The 21,123-nt window shown below is 36.4% G+C and overlaps 1 protein-coding gene and 1 pseudogene across 3 annotated transcripts in view; both read right to left on the reverse strand.

Moving 5' to 3' along the window:
• Positions 1–2,173: 2,173 nt before the first annotated feature.
• LOC122751012 lies at positions 2,174–2,854 on the reverse strand (annotated as a pseudogene).
• Positions 2,855–3,801: 947 nt separating this feature from the next.
• Positions 3,802–21,123, reverse strand: part of MYCBP2 (MYC binding protein 2) — a 324,065-nt gene continuing 306,743 nt past the window's right edge. For all 3 annotated transcript variants that reach the window (XM_043997409.1, XM_043997408.1, XM_043997407.1), the window contains 10 exons: positions 19,809–19,910; positions 18,457–18,585; positions 18,235–18,367; positions 17,355–17,458; positions 16,064–16,252; positions 15,411–15,518; positions 13,752–13,961; positions 11,001–11,108; positions 8,730–8,895; positions 3,802–4,621 (listed from right to left, as the gene is read on the reverse strand). In XM_043997409.1, the coding sequence (XP_043853344.1) occupies positions 4,506–4,621; positions 8,730–8,895; positions 11,001–11,108; positions 13,752–13,961; positions 15,411–15,518; positions 16,064–16,252; positions 17,355–17,458; positions 18,235–18,367; positions 18,457–18,585; positions 19,809–19,910 (1,365 nt within the window). In that variant the 3' untranslated portion in view covers positions 3,802–4,505. The remainder of the gene's footprint in view (positions 4,622–8,729; positions 8,896–11,000; positions 11,109–13,751; positions 13,962–15,410; positions 15,519–16,063; positions 16,253–17,354; positions 17,459–18,234; positions 18,368–18,456; positions 18,586–19,808; positions 19,911–21,123) is intronic.

Consider the following 21,123-nt stretch of genomic DNA (forward strand, 5'->3'; position numbering starts at 1 on the left):
TGTGGGAATATTTTCCATGACTACTCATGTATAACTTATTTTGAATTGCTTGAGTTCTTGTTGGTGGGGGGTGGGAATGGAGGGAGGAAGAGAAGTTGGAACACGAAGTTTTAAAAAGTTGATGTTAAAATTTGTTTTTATGTATATTTTTGAAAATAAAATTCTATTTATTTTTTTAAAATCCTGTAGGGAAAATCAGACTAGAATGAAATCTTGAAGACCTAAGAAAAGACTTAGTAGAGGTGAGATAAGATAGCTTTTTTGAGTATCTGAAAGGTTATCTTGTGGAAATAGGATGCAACTTGTTCAGTTCAAGCCCAGGGAGCAGTACTAGGAATAAAGCATAGAAACTGCAAAAAAAGCCAATTCAGTCTTGTTGTAAGGAAAAATTTCTTAATAATTAAAACTATCCAAAAGTCAAACAGACCTCCGTGGAAAGTGGTCTTTAAGCAGATGCTGGACAAACACGTGTATTTTATATCAGGGATTCTTGGCTGGGTGCAAATTAGACTAGATGTTCTTCTCTCTGGTCCCTTCTAATCTTTAGATTCTGGGAAATTGAATCCTTCAAAATATTATCAACTATACAATCACTGTATCAGGGATACTTACCTAGACATTAGATCATACAAAAGATTTAGGAATTTTATGAGTGCAGGTTTGGTACGAGTCAATACTGATATAGATCAAAATATACGATGCGTTCTTGGAATTACAGTGTTCAGACTAAAAGTACTATTGTATTTTGCACAGGTCACATTTTACAAAGGACAATGACAAACCAGGTTGTCTGGAGGTGTGTGGCCAGAATAATGAGAGGTCTGGAAACAATATTACGCGAGGACCAACTGAAGGAACTAAAGATGATTAGACTGGAAAAGAGGTGGCTTGGGATGGGGTAATGTTAGCTATGATCAGTTATATGAAGAGCTGTCACATGAAAGAGGGAATAGACTTACCAAGTACTAGCAAGTGGAAGTCACAAGGCAGCAATAATTAAATAATTAATTTTGTCTCAAAATGAATGGCCTGCTTTATAAAGTATAGGTCTTAGAATAAATTTCTTGTAATCATTGAAGTTTAGATGACTGTTAAGGATGTCTTGGTTAAAAAAAAAAGGATTATTTTTCACAGTAAGAATATTATATGTAGTACTTGGCTTCCTTTTTCTGCTATAAATTTTCTAAAAATTCCTCTTTCTGAGAAACATAAATTCCACCATGGGGTTTTTTGTTTTGTTTTGTTTTGTTTTTGTTTTTGCAGAAAATAGCAGTTTTTTCCTCCCTCAGGCAAATAAAACTAGCTAATGAGCATTCTTGCACTGAGTGTATGTTGGGCTAATCCTTTACTGTGGAGGAGGGGTGCTATTTGGCTTTCTTTCTACTTGAAAAGGGAGAAATTGAAGATCTAGCTTATGGGGGATTTGGTGTTGGAGGTGTCTGCCATAGCTTGGGACTTTCTAGACTAGTATGGCCAGTTGCCATGGGTAAGTGTGGAGTAAGCATTTAACCATTTTTATCTAAATTAGTATCTTTCCTTTGCAACTAGTAAAGTTATTATAGTTTCCTACTGTATTCTAATCCTGAGCCTAAATCACTTGACAAGCCTGAGGAAGCCTGGCCTAGAATATTACCTGAAATAGCATATCCTGGCATTCCCATTCTTTTTTCAAGGCCTGTGGGGAAATGCTACTACCTCTGATTGTCCTAGAACTGACCCCTCTGCTTCTCTAACACTTCTGTTTGTACTTGTCTGGTGGCACTTATTACATATTTGTACCTTATTTCTACTTGTCTGGTGGAACTTATCACATATTTGTACATTACTTATATATTGATCTGATCATGTATCTTTTCTCACTTAACAGGCCATACCTATATACTTCTCTCCAATATGAAATTTAATTGTTATTAGGGATTCTTGGTATGAAAATTCTTTCCCCTGTTGCAAATTAAAAGTCTTAGAGAATTTTCCAGGGCACTCTGGGAAATGACTTGGCCATGGGCACACAACTGGTGTGTGACATAATTAGGACATGAACCTAGTTCATGACTCCAGGACTGTTCTCCTATCCCTCTACCACACCACCTCTACTTAACACAGCATTCCATAAAAATATTTGATTTATATAACAATAAAATATAACATGAAATCAGATGAAACTGATATGATCTTTTTTTTTGGAGGAGGAGCTTTGCTTTATTGATTCATGGGCCCTTCATTGAAGCCCCTTTGGGCTTGAGCAAATTTTGCAGTTTCTTTTCCTCCTCCTGCCTTTTTTCCTGCTGATTTTGCTCCCACGTTTTCAATTCTGCATCCATTTCCTGGGATAGCAGCACGACTCTTCTCGCAAACTTTTCCCTCTGTGCTTTCCGTTGGAGCTGCCCTTTCATTGGGGGAGCACATCTACCATCTGCATAGGACCAGTCTGGCAGCTCAGTGAGGGGCCCATAGCCAGAGGAGCTGGTGGCCAAGCCCTGCTGGGTATGCCGCGCCGCCAGCTCGGCTTGCAACGCTCAAATGTAGCCGCCACACACCCAACCACGTAACAGCCAGCCCAGCCATGCCAAGGGAAGGGTTCGATATGATCATTTTTTGATTTCTAAAATAGCAAGTCAAAAACAATGTCTTCAGTGGAATTAACTATAGAGATAATTACCTAGAATCACTATGTGGTCTGACCATATTATTCATTAAGTTGTTGTTGTAACATTACAAAATGTTAGAGCTTGAAGGGATTTTAGAAAGGTTATCTAGTTTAGCCCCCTTATTTTCCAGATGAAGAGATAGAAGCCCAGTGAAGTTAAGTGACTTTGGAGACACACAGGTAGGCAGTACTGATTGGTATTAGAGTGCATATATACACACACATATATATGTGTATACACACACACACACACACACACACACACACACACACACACACATATAAAATTTTACTTCTGGTTTTCTGCTCTTTTCTACTATACTAGCTACCTTTAAGGGAGCTTTGTATCTGCTTGCTGATTTTTCCAGCCTTCTATGACCACATAAACATACTGTATTATATTCTGTGTTGTTATTCATTCAGTCATACCCACATGGGGTTTTCTTGGCAAAGACACTGGAGTGGTTTGCCATTGCCCTTTTCAATAGATTAAGGTAAACAACTAGTAAGTGTCTGAAGTTGGATCTGCACTTGGGTCTGCCTGACTCCAGGCCCAGTGCTCTATCCACTAAACCATCTAGCTGCCTCTATATCCTGTGTACTCAGTTAATAATCTTATATAATTTATAATTTAACAAAAAACCATATCTATAGTTTATGCTTTAAATAATTCTTGTTCTATTTGTACAAAGCTTCCTTATTTTTATGCTTATGGAAATTCTTTTTTTCATGAGAGGCATCATGACATCAAGGATGCCGAGCTGCCCTCAGAGGCAGGAAGTCCTGTTGGGTCCTGCCTTTGATCCATTTAGCTGGATCCAGAGGTCAGTTTTTAACATTCAGTGCTCTAGTCAGCTCTAATATTAAAAGTGGCAGAGAATATAGTTGGGGGCAATTCCTTATAGTTAGCTTTCTACGTTGATAAAATCACAGGCCTGGTGGAAAAAAAAAAAGAAAATTACTATTGTGTAACTTGAATTTAAGGTAACTTATTTATAACAGGAGTTTAAAATGGCCCACATAAGGAATACAGCTACTTCCTTAACAAAACAAGAAGAGGTATTGTATATTTCCTCCCCCTGCCCCCAGAGGAACCACTGGGTACATTTTGTTGACTGAATGCTTTGTTTCTCAAATACAACCTCACACGCTTGTTAGACTTTATCACTGTATAAAAATGTACAGTGGCTTTATTGACATGTACATTCCATTATGTTTACAGCTGCAAGATATGAGGCACACTCAGTATTGCACTTCATTAAAAATTCAGGCTCAAACATAACCTAGAAGTTTAAATGAAATTGCTTTTGTAATTTAGTAATTCTTATACAGGACAAACATTGATATCTTTATATACAGTGTGATGCTTATTACATTAATATGCCTTCTGAACACAATTTTTATAACAGTCTAGGAAATAAACCAGAATATTCTTCTTTTTACCCCCTCCCGTGATGCAGTTACAATTGTACAGGTTTACAAAAAGTCAGTATACAATAACCAATGATTTTTTTTAAAATTTTCTTTGCCTGACAGCCAGCATCATTTGTAGTCCATGGGCATGGTGATCCTTTTATATCAATTATCTATAAATATCCAATGCTTCATAGCCGATGACTGTAATGGCCACATGCAAACATCTCACAAGGTGGATGTCTTGGTTCAAAAAAAAAAAGGCATTGTTTCACAGCAAGAATTATGTACATGGTATTTGGCATCCTTCTTGCACTGTAAATGTGTGTTGTTGTTTTTTTTTATTTAAAATGGTCCCATCCTCATCCTGAGAAGTGTATAGAGTCCACTGTATTCTCTTCCTGACAAGGGCAGCTGCTTTTTTGGGCAAATAAAATTAGATGGTCTAAAATGTGTGAGCATTTCTACAAACCCCACAACCCAGAGCAAATTCTTCTCCAGTAAGTGGATGGACAACATGTAGTGGACATTCTGTTCCTTCCAATTGTTTGCCTTTGGGACCTATGAAGTTGTAAGGAAACAAAAGATAATTTAATGCAAATTAAGGAATACTGTTATCCAAGGCTGTGATTCAATTACAATAATATGAATCAATCAATAAATAAATAAACATTAAGCACCATTATGTGCCAGGCATGGTGATAAGTGCTAGAGGAAAGATGATAAGTGTTAGGGGAAAGAGGCAAAAGAAAGTCTATGTCCTCAAGGAACTTACAATCCAATAGTGGAGACAACATGCAAACGAATGATATAAAAAGCAAGCTATGTAGAGAATGGGAAATTATTAAAAGAGGGAAGACATTGGAACTAAGAGGGATTAGAAAAGGCTTCCTGTAGAAGGTGGGGTTTAAAGAAAGCCAGGGGGAGCAGTAGTTGGAGCAGAGGAGGGACAATGTTTCAGGCATGGGGTAGAGCCAGAGAAACTCTCCAGAGATGAGAGATGGAGAGTCTTTTTTGTAGAACAGCTAGGAGGCCAGTGTCACTGGATCAAAAAGTACATGAACACTTCTATTTGTTTTAGCATTGCCCGTATGTGATATAATGAATACATGGCCATAACTGATTTCACTGTGGCAGAAAATAATCTTGGCTAAAAAGTGTAGATTTTGACTGTTTTCTCCTCAAAGTAAAAAAAATAAAATAACAAGATTCAATGATCATGTACTAATAATACTAGCCTTTTTTTTTTTACCTTAGCCCTAAACAAAGCTGAAAGTGGGAAAGGTGGGAAGAGTCATGATTAATATTGTTTTTTAAAAAAATCAAATGGTGCTTGATTTTTATCTCAGCAATCATAGGCTCTCTGAAAAATAGACACAATTAATTCATTTATTTTATGGTATATAAAAAAAGCAAATGAACCTTTGGCAACTGAGTTAGAAATTGAACTAATCTCACTAAAAACCCAATCATTGCATAATTATCGAGTGGCCTCTTATCTCTGATTATAAATTTATTTCCTTCCAATAACAGAGTTTAAATTGAGTTCAAAACTGGCAAAAGGACTTTTGCTCTAAACATAGAACCAAAATGATTTAGTGACACAACCTAGCTCATTAGGTGTGCCCACCTTAAGCCAATTCAGCTTCAACTGATGAGCTTGAGGTAGCAACTTTACAAATTGCAGGTTTCCTCTTGAGCAATGTTGCTGAAAGAGGCACGAATAATAGCAAGTTGTTTTGCCATTACACTGAGATGAATGCTAATCTTTTTTTTTTTTTTTTTTGGTAAGGCAATGAGGGTTAAGTGACTTGCCCAGGGTCACACAACTAGTAAGTGTCAAGTCTCTGAGGTTGGATTTTAACTCAGGTCCTCCTGAATCCAGGGCTAGTGCTTTATCCACTGTGCCACCTAGCTGCCCCCCTAATCTTTGTTAAAGGAAAAGAAATAGCAGACTAGATCAAGGAGAACAAGAGGGAGATGACACTTCTTTTTTTAATCTCCATCTTATACAGAAGAAGGAAAATAAAGGACTAGCAGAAAGTAGTTCTTTTTTTTGTTTGTTTTTTGCAGGGCAGTGAGGGTTAAGTGACTTGCCCAAGGTCACACAGCTGGTGTCAAGTGTCTGAGGCTGGATTTGAACTCAGGACCTCCTGAATCCAGGGCCGGTGCTTCATCCACTGCGTCACCTAGCTGCCCCTAAAGTAGTTCTAAGAAAGAATTATTAGCCAAAATATAAAGGCAAGTTTCTAAGTAGAGAATTGATGCGTACGGAAGTGGGGGGAAGGTGTGCCTCTTTGACATTCGCTTTTTCTGTAAAGTCAGCCTCTAAGGCCCAGGGCAATGTAAAGAACAAAATGTCAAAGCTATATATGGCTATAGGCGCATTGCTAATAAGTCTTAAATATGTGTGTAATACAGAGGATTCTGACAATGAAGAAAAAGATTCTTACAGAAATGGGAATGTGCCAGAGGCTTAGTTAGAAAGTAAACTTCTGTGGTTCTGTAATCGGTCTTTATGACCGTTTGGAGGGAAAACTACTTGGTTGGTCCCTATTCTAGCATTTATTAAGCACTTATTTAACACACACATATATACTCTGCCAACACAAAAACATGAAAGATGTATTTTATCAATATAGAATCTATAGCTTAGAATAAGTCTTAGGGAGTTTCTTGAGGTACAACGGAAGGCTAAATGACTTACCTCAGGGTCAAAGAGCCAGTATGTATCTGAGCAGGATTTGAACCCACATTTTCCTGGCTCTTGGTCAGTTATAATGCTTTTCTACCTCCTTCTTCTCCTCACCTCCCCTCAGCCCCATCAATAAAGAGTTCAATTTTTTAAGATGTTAGTGGATTCTCAGAGTTCTTGAGAGCAGATTCATTCGAAGGGCATTGATTTAAGTTCACCCACCGTAGAGAGTTTCATCTTTGGTAACCCCAAAATGCAAGCCCATGCTCTTAAAACAGGCAGAAGGGCAGAAAACAGAGGATGGCTAAAATATACAGTGAGAGATGATGTCACAACAAATGAGGACTTTTGTGGCTATTACAAATAGAACATGGGTAGTACTGACTAAGAGCAAATGTCCATTTTCTTGGAATGATTAAGATGCAGCAAATCTTTATTTTATCCTAGGTAGATCTACCATGCCAGGGTGGATCTTGAATGTAGATGAATCGCTAGGTGAATGTGTGGTTGGGGAACCTATGGAGCTGCTCTTTGACTCATCCAATGACACTGTAGAATTTTTGTTGCCTGCCCAGGCTAGGAGTCCCTCTGCCTTCAGGCACATTTGTTATCGATGGCAGTAATTAGAATGTGACTCCCTCTGCCCTTTCAGCAATTCCTTCTACCACTGTGCGGTTACCTCTCCTTTAGATTGGGGGGCTTCACCTTGATAGCAGTCAAGAAAAAATGTTAGGAAATGTGTGAGGCTGGTATATACCATTGCGTTGGGAATGCTGTGCTCCAAACTTCACAATGCATACTGCTTCAAACATGGGAGAATGTTAATCTTATCTATCAATCAACCAACCAACCAATAAGTCTCTTAAGCCCCACATATTATGTTAGGCACCAGGGTTTCAAAGACAAAAGTGAGACAGTGCCTGCCCTCAAGGAGCTTCTATCCATAACATACTGAACTGTGTAAACATAAGCAATTTTTGGATGCATTGCTTCTGTTTGTACAAAAATTTTTTAATTTAATATAATCAAAATCATCCATTTTGCATTTTATAATATACTCTATCTCTTGTTTGGTCATAAACTGTTTTCCTTTCCAAAGATCTGATAGGTAGACTATTCCTTTCTCTCCTAATTTACCTATGGTATCACCTCTTATGTCTAAATTGTGTATCCATTTTGACCTTATTTTAGTATAAGGTGTAAGATATTGGTCTATGCCTAATTTCTGCCATACTATCTTCCAGTTTTCCCAGCAGTTTTTGTCAAATACTGAGTTCCTATCCCAGAAGCTAGAGTCTAACATAAGGAATTTGTAAAGAAATGGGTTAACAGTGAAAAAGCAGATGGGTTATCTTCCAAATGGAGATCTGGGTGCCAGGGTTAGCTTTTTATATGTACTGGATCACTATGTTTACTATCTTCATTACTTCAGTTTCTCCTGTTCCCTTTATTGGAGGGGGTGTATCTGTGGGGGAATGAGAACATGGACTTGTGATTTCATTAGTGCAGCGAACTCTTAGTGAAGAAACTTTTTCTACCAACGAAGACTGGCAACTTTTCTGCACCTTATATAATCTTAGAGAATTGACTAGGGGGTTAAATGACTTCCCTGGGGTTTCAAAGACGTTGTTTGTCAGAAGTGGGACTTCAACTTGGGTTTTACTGACTTTGAGGCTAGCTCTCTAGCCATTTTTATATAAAGGATATAAAATATGGTTGAAGTTAAATGACACTTTATCCCATTCTAATGAAGCCCTAATAAGAAAGGTTTGCCTTAATAATAATTTTTTAAACAGAGGTCTTACTGTTTTCAGTTAAAAATGAAACTAAAACAATGTACAAAAAAATCTAAAATATCAAAATAAAAGAATTTTTCCATCAGAATCTACTGTGACCTTATAGAAAACTCCTATGAAATCAAGTGGCAAATTAATTCACATGACAAAAAAAAAAAAAAGCTTGATGAAAGCTCACCTGCAGGACAGTGTGGAAGTTCTTCTTTGGGGATGCTTGTCATTCTCTGAAAATCATCATGACACGCATTACAAAAATGTGTTGTTCCAAAACAGAAAAAGACAGCCACAGAGCAGCAATAGCGGCATTTGTACTCTAAGAAGTCTGTACCATGTTTGGGACACATCTGTAGAAAAAGAAGTCAAACTGTAAGGTCATCCAAGACTTGAGATCTTCAACTTCAAATAGCCTTGACTCAAAATGTCTCTTTCACCCTAATCTATTTCTTTGCTCCTGCCTCACAGAAAGAAGTGGCTCTTCCTACTAAAGCCAACATCTCCATTTGCGCACTTGGCCTTTTCTGTTCCTGTCTATTCTAGCCTAGCCTCTTGCTCCTTCCCGCTATCTATGCTTATTTTTTTTTAAGTCAGTAAACATTGATTAAGCACCTACTACATGCCAGGAACTATACTAAGCACCAAGGTTATAAATATAAAAAGGAAAGACAATTCCTACCCTCAAATCGCTTATAACCTTTAAACAAAATTTATTTTCAAAGATCAGTCTTCTCTCCCTCGACCCCCTCCTAGCGCCCCCCACTCCCCTAAGAAAGTAAAAGCAAGAGCAAAACCTCAAATCCCTATTGTAAACATGTATGGCCAAGTAAAATAAAACTTCTCATAGGCCATGTTTATTAAAAAAAAAACATGTCTCCATCTGCACTGAGTCTATCACTTCCCTCTCTGTCAGGAGGTGGGCAGCATAAATCCTTAGGAATTGTGGTTGTTTGTTGTATTGCTCAGATTTCCTAAGATTTGTTCACATTTGTTTTCATCAGCCAATAGCCACCTTCTTACCCTCCCAACCCTAACACCTCACTTCCACTGAGAACACAAGAAAACCCAAACTCATTACAAACATGTATATAGTAGTCAATCATAACAAATTTCCATATTGGCCTGGTCCCAGAAATATTTGTCTCATTCTGCCTTCCAAGTCACAGGAGGTGGGTAGCACATCTCATTTGGAATCCTGGTTGGTCATTATGCTGAATACAGTTCATCTTAATAGTATTACATAATACTCAATAGTATCACATCTTGAGTTTTAAGTTCTGATACCTACTAGCTTTTATCTTAGGCAAGTGTGTCAAACTCTCTGAGCTTCAGTTTTCTCATCTGTAAGGTGGAAATAATATTTGTACTCCTCATCTCAGAGGTTTATTGTGAAAATAGAGTGACATAATGTAAAGGATTTTATGAGGACTTAGTTTCATTTTTCATATACAACAAAGAGCTGCCAAGCTCTCTTGTGTCTCCCCTCTTCATCTGACATCATTCAGAAATCTCCTCCTACTATCTCTTCTTTCACTCCAACTTCAAATGAAAAGACTAGATTTTCCTTCTAACAAGTACAATGCCTTGTATGATTATTTGCTCAGTATGCTTGTTAATTTTAACTACATAGGTTAATTATACCCAATCTAGTTTATAAGTAAAAACTTCTTTAAACTGATGAGCAGAAATGTAGGATAAAGGACCTTGAATTAAGAAATCAGGAGGGGCAGCTAGGTGGAGCAGTGGAAAGAGCACCGTCCCCGGAGTCAGGAGGACCTGAGTTCAAATCTGGCCTCAGACACTTAACACTTACTAGTTGTGTCACCCTGGGCATGTCACTTAACCCTAATTGCCTCACGCAAAAAAAAAGAAAAAGAAAAAAGAAATCAGGAAACCTCAGTTCTTGTCCAAGAAGTCTGTTATTGCAGTGTATGACTTAGCCATCCTATCTATCTTACAGAGATGCTACGAAGCTCTAACAGAAGAAGGATAAACACAAAAAGAGCCTGTAGCATAGTTTAAAGAAAACTTTATATTATCCCTTTATTGTCTGGAAGATGTTGGTAGGAAAAGACCTGTAAACATATAATGCTTCTTATAGAGAAAAACTGTGAGAATCATGGCATAATGTATGGGAAAGATTTTCAGTGACTATACTGTTCTAAGTGCAAGTTACAATAAATGTCAGGTAGTAGAAATAAAATTGGTCTTGGAACACTTCAATTCTGATTATGTTACTTAATATCTATGTGACCTTTCTGAACCTCAGGATCTTCATTTGTAAAATGAGGGAGTTGGATTAGATGATCCCTATGGTCTTTTCTTGTTATAAATCTTTTGTTATATACCAGGACTTGTTAGGCTTATACAAATAGGTAACATTTACTATGAATATTGAAAAAAATCCTGCAATACCTCTAAACCACCTTTCTACCTCATAAGTTTTTATACCCACCTGAGCCCTGGATACATCAGAACATGCTCCACAAATAAGCTCTCTAGGATCATAGTCATCTCCTTGCCCAGCCTCTGCATCACAGCGAGCTTCACCACCAAAATATGCCTAGGGGAAGTCAGAGAATATGTTGAGATTACTGAAGAAATTAAGAAAAATATCATGTAAGAATCTTGTGGAGGCAGGATTGCATAAAGAAAAGGAAACCTAGAAATCTCGGCTATATGAACATTAGACACCTGAGACACCTACCACTACAGTTAGGCCCTCATCAAGTCATGCACTGCTTCCAGTGGGATGGAGAAAGATGTAACACTATCTGGTTTTGAAATGGCTCTCTCTCTACAATTTGTTGTTGCTGTTAACTTATTTTTCAGTTGTGTCTGACTCTTTATGACCCCATTTGGGGTTTTCTTGGCAGAGATACTGGAGTGTTTTGCCATTTTCTTCTCCAGTTTCTTTTACAGATGAGGAAATTGAAGCAAAACAGGGTTAAGTGACTTGTTTAAGATCACAGAACTAATAAGTATCTGAGACCAGATTTGAACTCAGGTCTTCCTGACTCCAGGTCCAGTGCTCATTCTACTGCACTACCTAATTTCCTCCTATCTACAACAGGCAGTATTAATAAAGTTCTCTCTATCTTAGAGAGGCAAAGGATACTAGGATTTTAATGCAGTCCTCTTCCCTAGTAGCAGACTAATCGTTTATGGCAAGGGTAATTTGTCAAGCCTAGGGCTTCACTTACTTTGCTTTAGGTTTATTTGGCTTAGTATTTAACAAAACAAATCCTAAATAACATTTTAAACTCAGTTTGCTTAATGTTTGGAAATTCTTACACAATATTAATTCGGTTAGAAAAAGCCAGTTTTTTCTTGATAAGCACAAGACTAAAACATTTGATTGTAGTTAGCTCCAAGACTAATCAAAAAGGAAAAATTCTTAGAGAAAATAGCATTTGGAAATTATATTAGAATATAGCAGAATAATGCTCACATTTATTCAATAAACCTCTGTGGGTCAAAAATTCATTCTGTTTTGTGTATAGTGGCATTCACAACACACAGTGGAATAAAATTGTTTTGATACTTTGTCTAAAACAGGTTCATTGTACTAAGGAAGCTAAAAGGGCTGCTAGGTTGTACAGTGGATATAGTCAGAAAGACTCATGTCCCTAAGTTCAAATGTGACTTCAGAAGCTTATTAGCTGTGTTTGACCCCGGGCAAATCACTTCACCTTCTTTGCCTCAGTTTCTTCATCAGTAAAATGAGCTAGAGAAGGAAATGGCAAACCACTCCAGTATCTTTGCCAAGAACACCCTAAATGGGGGTCATGAAGAGTTAGACACAACTGAAATGATTGAATAGTAACAAAAAGAGGCCAAAGTTAGTCTGAATCCCTATGCTGAAAAACTTCTAGATATGATCTTGTCTCATCACAAGATAATATATAATTATCTAGTAAATGTACAACAGTCAGGGAAGAATTAACAAAAGGGTAAAGATTACTGCAAGGATACATCACCCTTCTGGAAAAAACCAAACACCTCAAAACACATGTTCTACTGATACAGTTATATCCCTTTTCAGTATCTCCAAATATACAGTCAGCATATCAAAATACAATACCAAAATATCATCAAATAAATTACCTAAACATGAAGAAAAATGTCATTTTTTAATTGAAGAACTATAGGACCCACAAAGATGCCCTCTGAAGTCTCTTCATGGCACTGAGGTGACCTTGGGTTCTCAAAGGTGATACTAGAGATCTACAGGCAGTAGCAGGTTCCATAAGGCTGGAAAATCCTTGGTCACAGATTCAATCTGTTTTTTTGTTTGTTTTTAATTTCAAGCCTAGGTCTCCCCATATCACTGAGGTTAGAAATAAGCCCAAATCTAATACTGACTGACACAGTAGCTTGGACCTTTTGCATCTCTGACATGGAATAGTTTACTTCTCCCTTGGGCAACTTAGTGGCCTCTCACTTGCAGATACTTCACCATATTTACGCCAAACTCAGTGAGGACACCTGATTAGCATGGCCCACTGCAGTTCAGAATTCTCACTCAATTCAGGAGATCTTCCTGTCTCAGCCTCCAAGGTAGTTGGGATTACAGGCATCAACCACTATGCCGGGCAAGGTGAATGTATCCATTAACTAAGGAAGATCAACTTTGTCTATGAAGGGATTTCCATTTGAGACTCAGTCTACAAGAACAGCTTTCTATGTAAGGCCTTTGCTCAACCCTCCAGTTGTTAGTGTTCTTTATCCACTGTGAAATCACATTGTGTTTCGTAGTCACTTATCCATAAACATGCTGTTCTCTTCAGGAGAATCTGAGCTGCTTGAGACCAGACACTATTTCTGTTCTGTCTTTATAACCCCCATGCTTAGTACAGTGTCAAAGGGTCACAGATTTAGAGGTCATCCTGTCCACCCCTCACATTTTACACATGAGGAAACTAAGGCTTCGAGATTCAAGTGACTGACTTGACCATGGTCACATAGCTGGTAAATATCAGAGATGAGTTTTGAACTGAGGTTTTAAAAGACTTCAAATTCAGCACTCTACCAAACCATAAGCCTTTGTCTTATAAATGTGAACTGAATAAATCAAAGAGACATAAGACCCTTCCATTTATATCCCTAGTCTTAACATGGGTGTATAACATCTATCATACAATTAATTTCTAAGTTATCTATATAATTTCCAATTTAAAAAAAGTTAAATAAATGTCAAGCATACCTTCTTGCATTTGTAGCAGACATAATATGCATATCTATTCATGGCATAGCCAGCTGGGTCATTATAAAACCTAACACCTGGTGTGGTGATAGCCTCACTCTTGTGCAGTCCTTCATATTCCAGTCTCATTAAGGCCTTTCTCCTGACATCTTCATAAAGTTCTTTGATTGGATCAAGCAGGTCTTTTAATACCGTATGATTTATTTTGTTCTGGAATGAAGAATAGAGTACTTTAAGTTCATATTAGCTTTTTGTTAATCTCTATGTAGTAGATATTTCTCACATCAGTTACTTTTTTTTTGTTTTGTTGGTTTTTTTTTTACATCAGTTACTTTTTGAATATGCCATAGACAAAATACCCCAAGCAAAATTTCCAATGTAAAAGAAACTCATTCAAAAAATATTTTTAAAGTTATTTCTTTAATATTTTACGAATCCAATATACTGAGCTTTCATTGTTGTTAGTCAGTACTTTATCCTTGCAATGTTCATAGAAACTGCTAAAAGACACTGCTGACAAATTTGGATACTAAAGGCATGTAGGACTTAGGACACGTTCTGAATAGAGAAGGCACTGAGAAGATGCTGAAAGACTGACCTGACAAGAATATAAAATCCTGGGGAACAGAAATTGCTGGTTTCTATCAAATTTTTTCATGTGACCAAGGTGATCATAATGGTAAATTAAATATTAAACCAAAGAAGAATGACCCTCATAAGTCTTAACTTTATCTTAATCTTCTTAGAAACACAAAAGGAAAAGTAAAACACACTATCCTAGTTGTTCCTAAGTCTCTTTCCCGAATATTTCTATCCTACTACTTATGATTTGAGACTTAGAAATTAATGCCTTAAGGAAAAAAAAGAATTTTTTTTAATCTTGTTTTTTTGGAGGTTGAGGGAGATGCAAGGAGGTAGAAAGCAGAATTTTCTAGAGTAAACTTTTCTGGTAAACTAAATTTGGCCCTGTTTTATGTCACCAAACAGGAAAGGAATGTATGCTAGCATAATTGGGTTGTTCTGCTAAGAAGTGATTGCTCTGAGTCTCTCAGAGGGTATGTTTTGGATTTTGGATCTTGAGCTTTTAGGACTTGTCCTAATGTCACTGAAAGATCAGATTATGGCTTCATCAGACAACTGAAGATATTTGTATCTATTAACATTGGAATAGTAAGTTCATTTTAAAAAAAATAGTCAACTGCTTAACATGTGTTGTAACATGAACTCATATTTCAATTCATGATGGCAAACAAGTATTTCTTAAAAAGGCTAAAGATAAGTGACATACATCTTCTAATATGTCTGAATGATTTTTTTCTGATGGCCAATAAAGGTCAATTCAACAAAGAATTAAAGAGCAATTATTGAGCACCTAAAATTTTGAAATGTCATAAACAATAAATACATAATAAAGCAAATTTGTTATAAACTGTTAGTGAGAAATACATAATAACATATTAGAATATTAACTGGAAAGGCAGAGTTAGAATCTGTAAAACTGATTCTATAACATTATCTAGGAGAGAAGAACATTAGGCAGCTAAACAAGCAGGGCACCAAGGACCAATATAAGCAGGATACTGTGTTTCCTGAATCTCCAGATACCAAGAAGAATCTGGAACTTAAGTAGAGCATAAATCATTTTTAATTTTCCCATACCTTGCAAATAGGACAAGATATAAATCCAAATGTTATCCGGGGGCCAAGCCATCTGTTTTCTAAAACTCGTCGACAGCACTGCAAGTGGAATATGTGACTACAATCCAACTTAAAAAGGAAAAAGGGAAATACATGAGCAAATGCATGGTTAAAAGTGACTAAGAGCAGACATATTTATCACTCGAGTAATGGAAGGTATTAGGGAAAATTTTGGAACTCAGTACTGTGAAATCCCTGAATATATATATATATATATATATATATATACACATACATATACACACACACACACACACACACACACACATATGGGCTTTTAACCCTTTCTTTACTACTCCGTAGGTCTAGTCTGTAGATTATGATGTAGGCTCTTAGTTTCTCCTCATCTTTTGGCCACTTTACCTCAGCAAAAAAGGTATGAGTGTGTTAAAAGAGAATTGGTGAAACTACTACTTAATACTGTTCTACCTTGTTATAAGGAAATTTTTTATCCTAATGTATGCTCTTTCATTCATTGACCTATGACAAAAATGCCAATTATCTGTAAATTAAAAGACAGACCCATGACTGTGAAACAATGAATGCAATACAAGTCATTTCAATTTTTCACTACAAAAATGATTTTGTAAAACTGCTAAATATGAAATAACCACCTGAATAGCTGGTGCTGCTGAAAGTGCCTCAGTGAAGCATATCATACACATGTCATCAGCATCTTGCTTAAGTGTTGAGGCATTTTTATCACAGCCATGCAGACAGGGTAAACAGTGTTCTTCATTTTTGACACCTCCACATGGATGGCCACAAGGATGTGTCTTGCTACAGGCTATTTTGGCATATTCCTGTCAAAGAGAAATTTACAAGAGCATAAGATCTTAAAAATTAAAGGCAAACGTCTGAGTAATTTACATTACACTCATGTTAATTTTCTTGTAGGCAATGAATAGTAAGATTAGGCATCAACTAATATTTTCTATTCAACATTTTTAATGCAACTAAGGCTTAAAATTATAAGACCTATTTTGAATTTTAAATTGATAATGAGGGGCAGCTAGGTGGCACAGTGGCTAGAGCACCAGCCCTGGAGTCAGGAGTACCTGAGTTCAAATCCGGCCTCAGACACTTAACACTTACTAGCTGTGTGACCCTGGGCAAGTCACTTAACCCCAATTGCCTCACTAAAAAAAAAAAAAATTGATAATGAAATGAAAGCTAATTCCAACTAAGTTAATGATCATGCAGCATCTAGTCTGTGCTTCATAACAAAATGTAAAATTTAGGGCTTTATCTAATCCTCTCTATAGCTGAGACAAAGCCACTTAACCCTCCCTGCACTCTGTAAAGTAGGGTTTATGCTGAAGTACATACAACATAAACTACATACTGTGAGAAAATTATTGCCAGGGTCCCCCTTGTTGAGAGAGCCTGGCTGAAGGTCAACCCAGAGTTAGAAAGTTCCTTGTTCCCACCAGAGGATCTGAACTCTGACCTCAGCACGTTCTATTCATGGACTGCCTTCAGGTCATGTCAAACAATGGACTTGAATGCTACCAGCCAATTAGCTTGAAGCAGTGTATAAGGACTGCAACTTCCGGGGGATACAGGAAAGTCTGTGTTCTCTCTCTCAGTTTGTTGCTGGAACCTAGTGATGGTGGCACAAGACTTGGGAGAAGAACCAGGCCAGTTTGAACTCTTATCTCTCCTCTAGGGTAGATAGGCTTCCCTATTTTTCTGAACTCCACGTGTTTTCTCTTTACTCTTTAATAAATGCTTAATGCCCAAAGACTGGTGCTAAAGCTTCTAATTTATAAGTAAACCCTAGCTAGCTTTCCCTACACTTGGGACAGACATAGGCTTCCACACATTTAGTTTGACTCGTCACAATACATAAAGACTGTTATTACCAATGGTGATAGGGCCGACTGCATGCTTATGTGGACCTACCTGACAATCCGCATCAGAACAGACACTGCCAACAGCAGATAATTCTGTTCCACTCCTGGAACCACAGAAACGACATGCTTCAGAACTACTTGTGGTGGGTTTACCTATGTGCAAGTGGAAAGCATCACATTGTAGGTTTATATAATATTATAAATAGCTAAACAATGAATAAAAGAGGTAGCAAAATATATCTAAAATTTCTTGCTTTGTCTATTGGATCAAGTAATGCTAGAAGAGGATTTCTGGAGACATAAAAGAATGAAATAATTTACAGAATTTATTTTCCTCTTCAATATGAAAATATGCTTATTTATAACAAAGAGATTTTCCAATATAAGGTATAGTTAGCAATAATATTACTCCTTGGGAATTTCCCACTTTGTAAAAGGGATGTTTACAACTTCTGTTTTTAACTACTAATTAGATCTTCAGCCATGGACTAAATAATTAGAAGCCTACTATTTTAGTAGTTCTTTTTTTTAAAGTAGGGGTCAACAAACAAAATGATGCATGTGTTTTATTTTATGAGGTCAGAGTGAGGAAACGGATTAAGACAAAGAAACTAACTATGATTTAATTAATTATTAATTAGTAAAATTAATTATGTTTTCAGAAGCTTGTTACTTTCTTAAATCTAAAAAAAAAGTCTTGAAATGGCTGCTACTGGTAGCGAACTTGATCAACAACTTTAGGAAAAGCAGAAGGGGTTGGTAAACAGTTCCTACAATTGCTGACTGACTGATCTAGTGGTAAAAGCTTAGGAAAAACATTGAGAGGTGATCAGGAATATAAAGGTATATATCAGGAAACCTTTCCAAATCATCCTTATATAAATGACTTCAAGCTTAACTAGTGGACCAAGTTATATTTAATTTTTTACCTGTATGTTCTCTGAATTCCACCATTGCCTTCATGGTTTTAGAATCTGCTAGTGCCATTAACCAGAAGAGTTTGGTCCTACCACAGCCCTCATGAAGGTCAACTTTAATAGCCTCTTCCTCTTCTTTGAAGACCTAAGTTTCATGAAAGGCAGGGACAATAATAATTATGTACTGATAAATGTTTATTATTCATAAAGCATCTGAAAACACGAAATCTTCACCTGTCTCTGATGAGTTTTGGTTCGGCGATGAAGATGAAGGAATCTGTCACAGTCAGTGCACAAATTTCCACACACATTGCATAAGATGATTGCTGCAGTTTCACCATCATCATGGTTATCACACATAGGCTGAAAAACAAAATAAATGCTAAATAAAATGAAAAAGTCCCAGGAAGTGACACAAATTAAATGTTACTTAATACATTTAAATAAAACAAAACACAAAATGTTATGAACTTGAATACTTTGTTCAATGATGTACAAAAATGATTCACATTTCATTGTAGAAACCAAAGTAAACATTAAATCTAATTCTATACTAAATGAATAGTACTTCTAAAAAACCTGCAAGTTTTCATACATTAGCATTAAAATGTAGCTCTTCAGTTCATTCTGAATAGGATTTTAATATATCATGAATATAAGATGTAAAGTGAAAATTACATCAAAATTTACTTTAGATTAGGAGTTCTTAACTGCACTTCTATGTAATTGTTTTGCTTTGTAACACTATATATTTTATGTATTTGAAGAGAAGGGGTTTATAGGTCTTGCCAGACCATCAAAGGGACTCATGACGTATGAAAGAGGTTAAGGACTCTTGGTTTAAATATCTAAATATATTCTTAAGAATACCTTTCAAGAATCCAGATAACTGCTGAAAATGCTTTACTAGCATTTACTAGTACCCAAGAAGACACTATTTTATGAATACATAAGTTAATGGCAAGGAATGCTATTTTTCCTGTACCCTCCTCCTTTTAGCTTATTTCTAGGGAAAGCTTTTTTGGGGAGGGGGGCGTGGAGGGGAGGTTTGACACATAATTTCATTGAAATCAGGAATTACCCAGTGAAGAAACTTCCTCTACCAATATAGATTGGATTCTGAACTTGATAATCTTAGACAGTTGCCTGGGGCATATTGTGGCTAAATGACTTGCGACAGGTTACACAGCTAGAACTTGCACCAGAATTAGTCCAACCCCATAGATGGCTCTTTATCCACACATGGCATGGTTTCTCAATGATTTATATACAGTATGAAATTTAATGATGAGATCATACCATGTCTAGCAAAATAAGCTTATGATGAAATATAAAGGCAAGAAAGAGAAAAGAGAAGGGAAAAAACCACTACTATCACATAATTTGGTTACTTATGTTTCTCTCTGAATTATGAAGATGGAAACTTAGTGTGGGCAATAGTAAAGGAAGTGATGAGAGAAATTTAACCAGTTCTGATAACATTTTTCACCATCTATATTACTGCACATTTGTTTGGTGGACCTTCTTTTCTCTTTAAAGTGTAACAGCTGTTAAAATGTTTCATAAGATAAAACTTCTGCTCTTACCATTTGTTTCTGTTGTCCATCCTTTCCCATCCATCTGCCTGAAGAGAGCCGATCCACATGATCCTGATCTAGAACACACAGTGATGCCAGAGCAAGCCAGAGCTGTTCAAGGGAAGAGGGATGTAATTGAATTAGGGGAAATGCCTTGTTCAGACTTTGTACTTTTGTCATTCGGTGGGAAATATTTGAAAATTACCCTTTTTGCCTGACAAGAAGAAAGGAGGCAAGAACTCAGCGCAGAACTTTTTTTTTTTTTGAAGGCTTCAGCAGTAGCTGAATATTGTATTTCATTCCCACCCTGAAGCTTACATGAGAGTATCTCTGTAGGGAAATAGCCTACTTTACCTTTTGGTATGCAAATAAAGGTAAAGATCATTTCCTTATGTATTTCATTTAATGCTTACTATTCAAATGTCTATATGTCCTCTACATGTTTATACATACCTATATGATTTGTTTTAAGAGTGTAATTTCTAAAAGTTTAGTACAACATCCTGTTTACTTACTCTGCATAGCACTAAGCACAGTGCCATGTTGAATAAGGCATTTTAAAACTATGTTTTGATAACAAGGCCACATACATTTTTGCATCTCTCATAGCATTTCATACTGTGCCTCAATGAGTATTTGTTATTTAATGAAAATTCAGCAATCATTTCACATTGTTTTCTGAGATTTTGCTTTTACAAAAGTATAGTTTTTCAATTTTAAGTGATGGTGACAAAATGGATTCTGAATCATCAGGAAAATATTAAGTGATATCTTCTTAGCAATACAATGATCTAAGACAATGCTAAAAGACTCATGTTGGAAAATGTTCTCCACATTCAGAAAAAGAACTAAGGAGTTGGAATGCAGACTAAAGCATACTATTTTCACTTTTGTTGTTGCTTTTTTTGTTATTGTTCTTGTTAATTCTTTCTTGCATTTTCTCCTTTTTGTTCTGATTAATGTGGAAATATGTTTAACATGATAGTAATGTATAACCTATGTCAAATTGCTTGCTGGCCTCAGGATGGGGGAAGGAAGGGAAAATGGGAGAAAAATTTGGAATTAAGAAATATCTTTATGTGTAATTGAAAAAAAATTTAAAAAGAAAATATTAAGTTATATTCAAATTAACGTCTAGTGAAGAAATATAGGAAGTATACAATATATTATAGAAAGTTATCATCACACATGGTAAAAATAAAAAATGGTGTGTGGCTCAAGTAGGTATGCTTTAGTCACATCACCAGTGTGATGTTTAAAATCTAAATGTGTGGTCACTTTAAATTAGAAGCTTTAGCACCAGTCTTCGGGCATTAAGCATTTA

The sequence above is a fragment of the Dromiciops gliroides genome, chromosome 3 (assembly GCF_019393635.1).
Source record: "Dromiciops gliroides isolate mDroGli1 chromosome 3, mDroGli1.pri, whole genome shotgun sequence".
Taxonomy (NCBI): domain Eukaryota; kingdom Metazoa; phylum Chordata; class Mammalia; order Microbiotheria; family Microbiotheriidae; genus Dromiciops; species Dromiciops gliroides.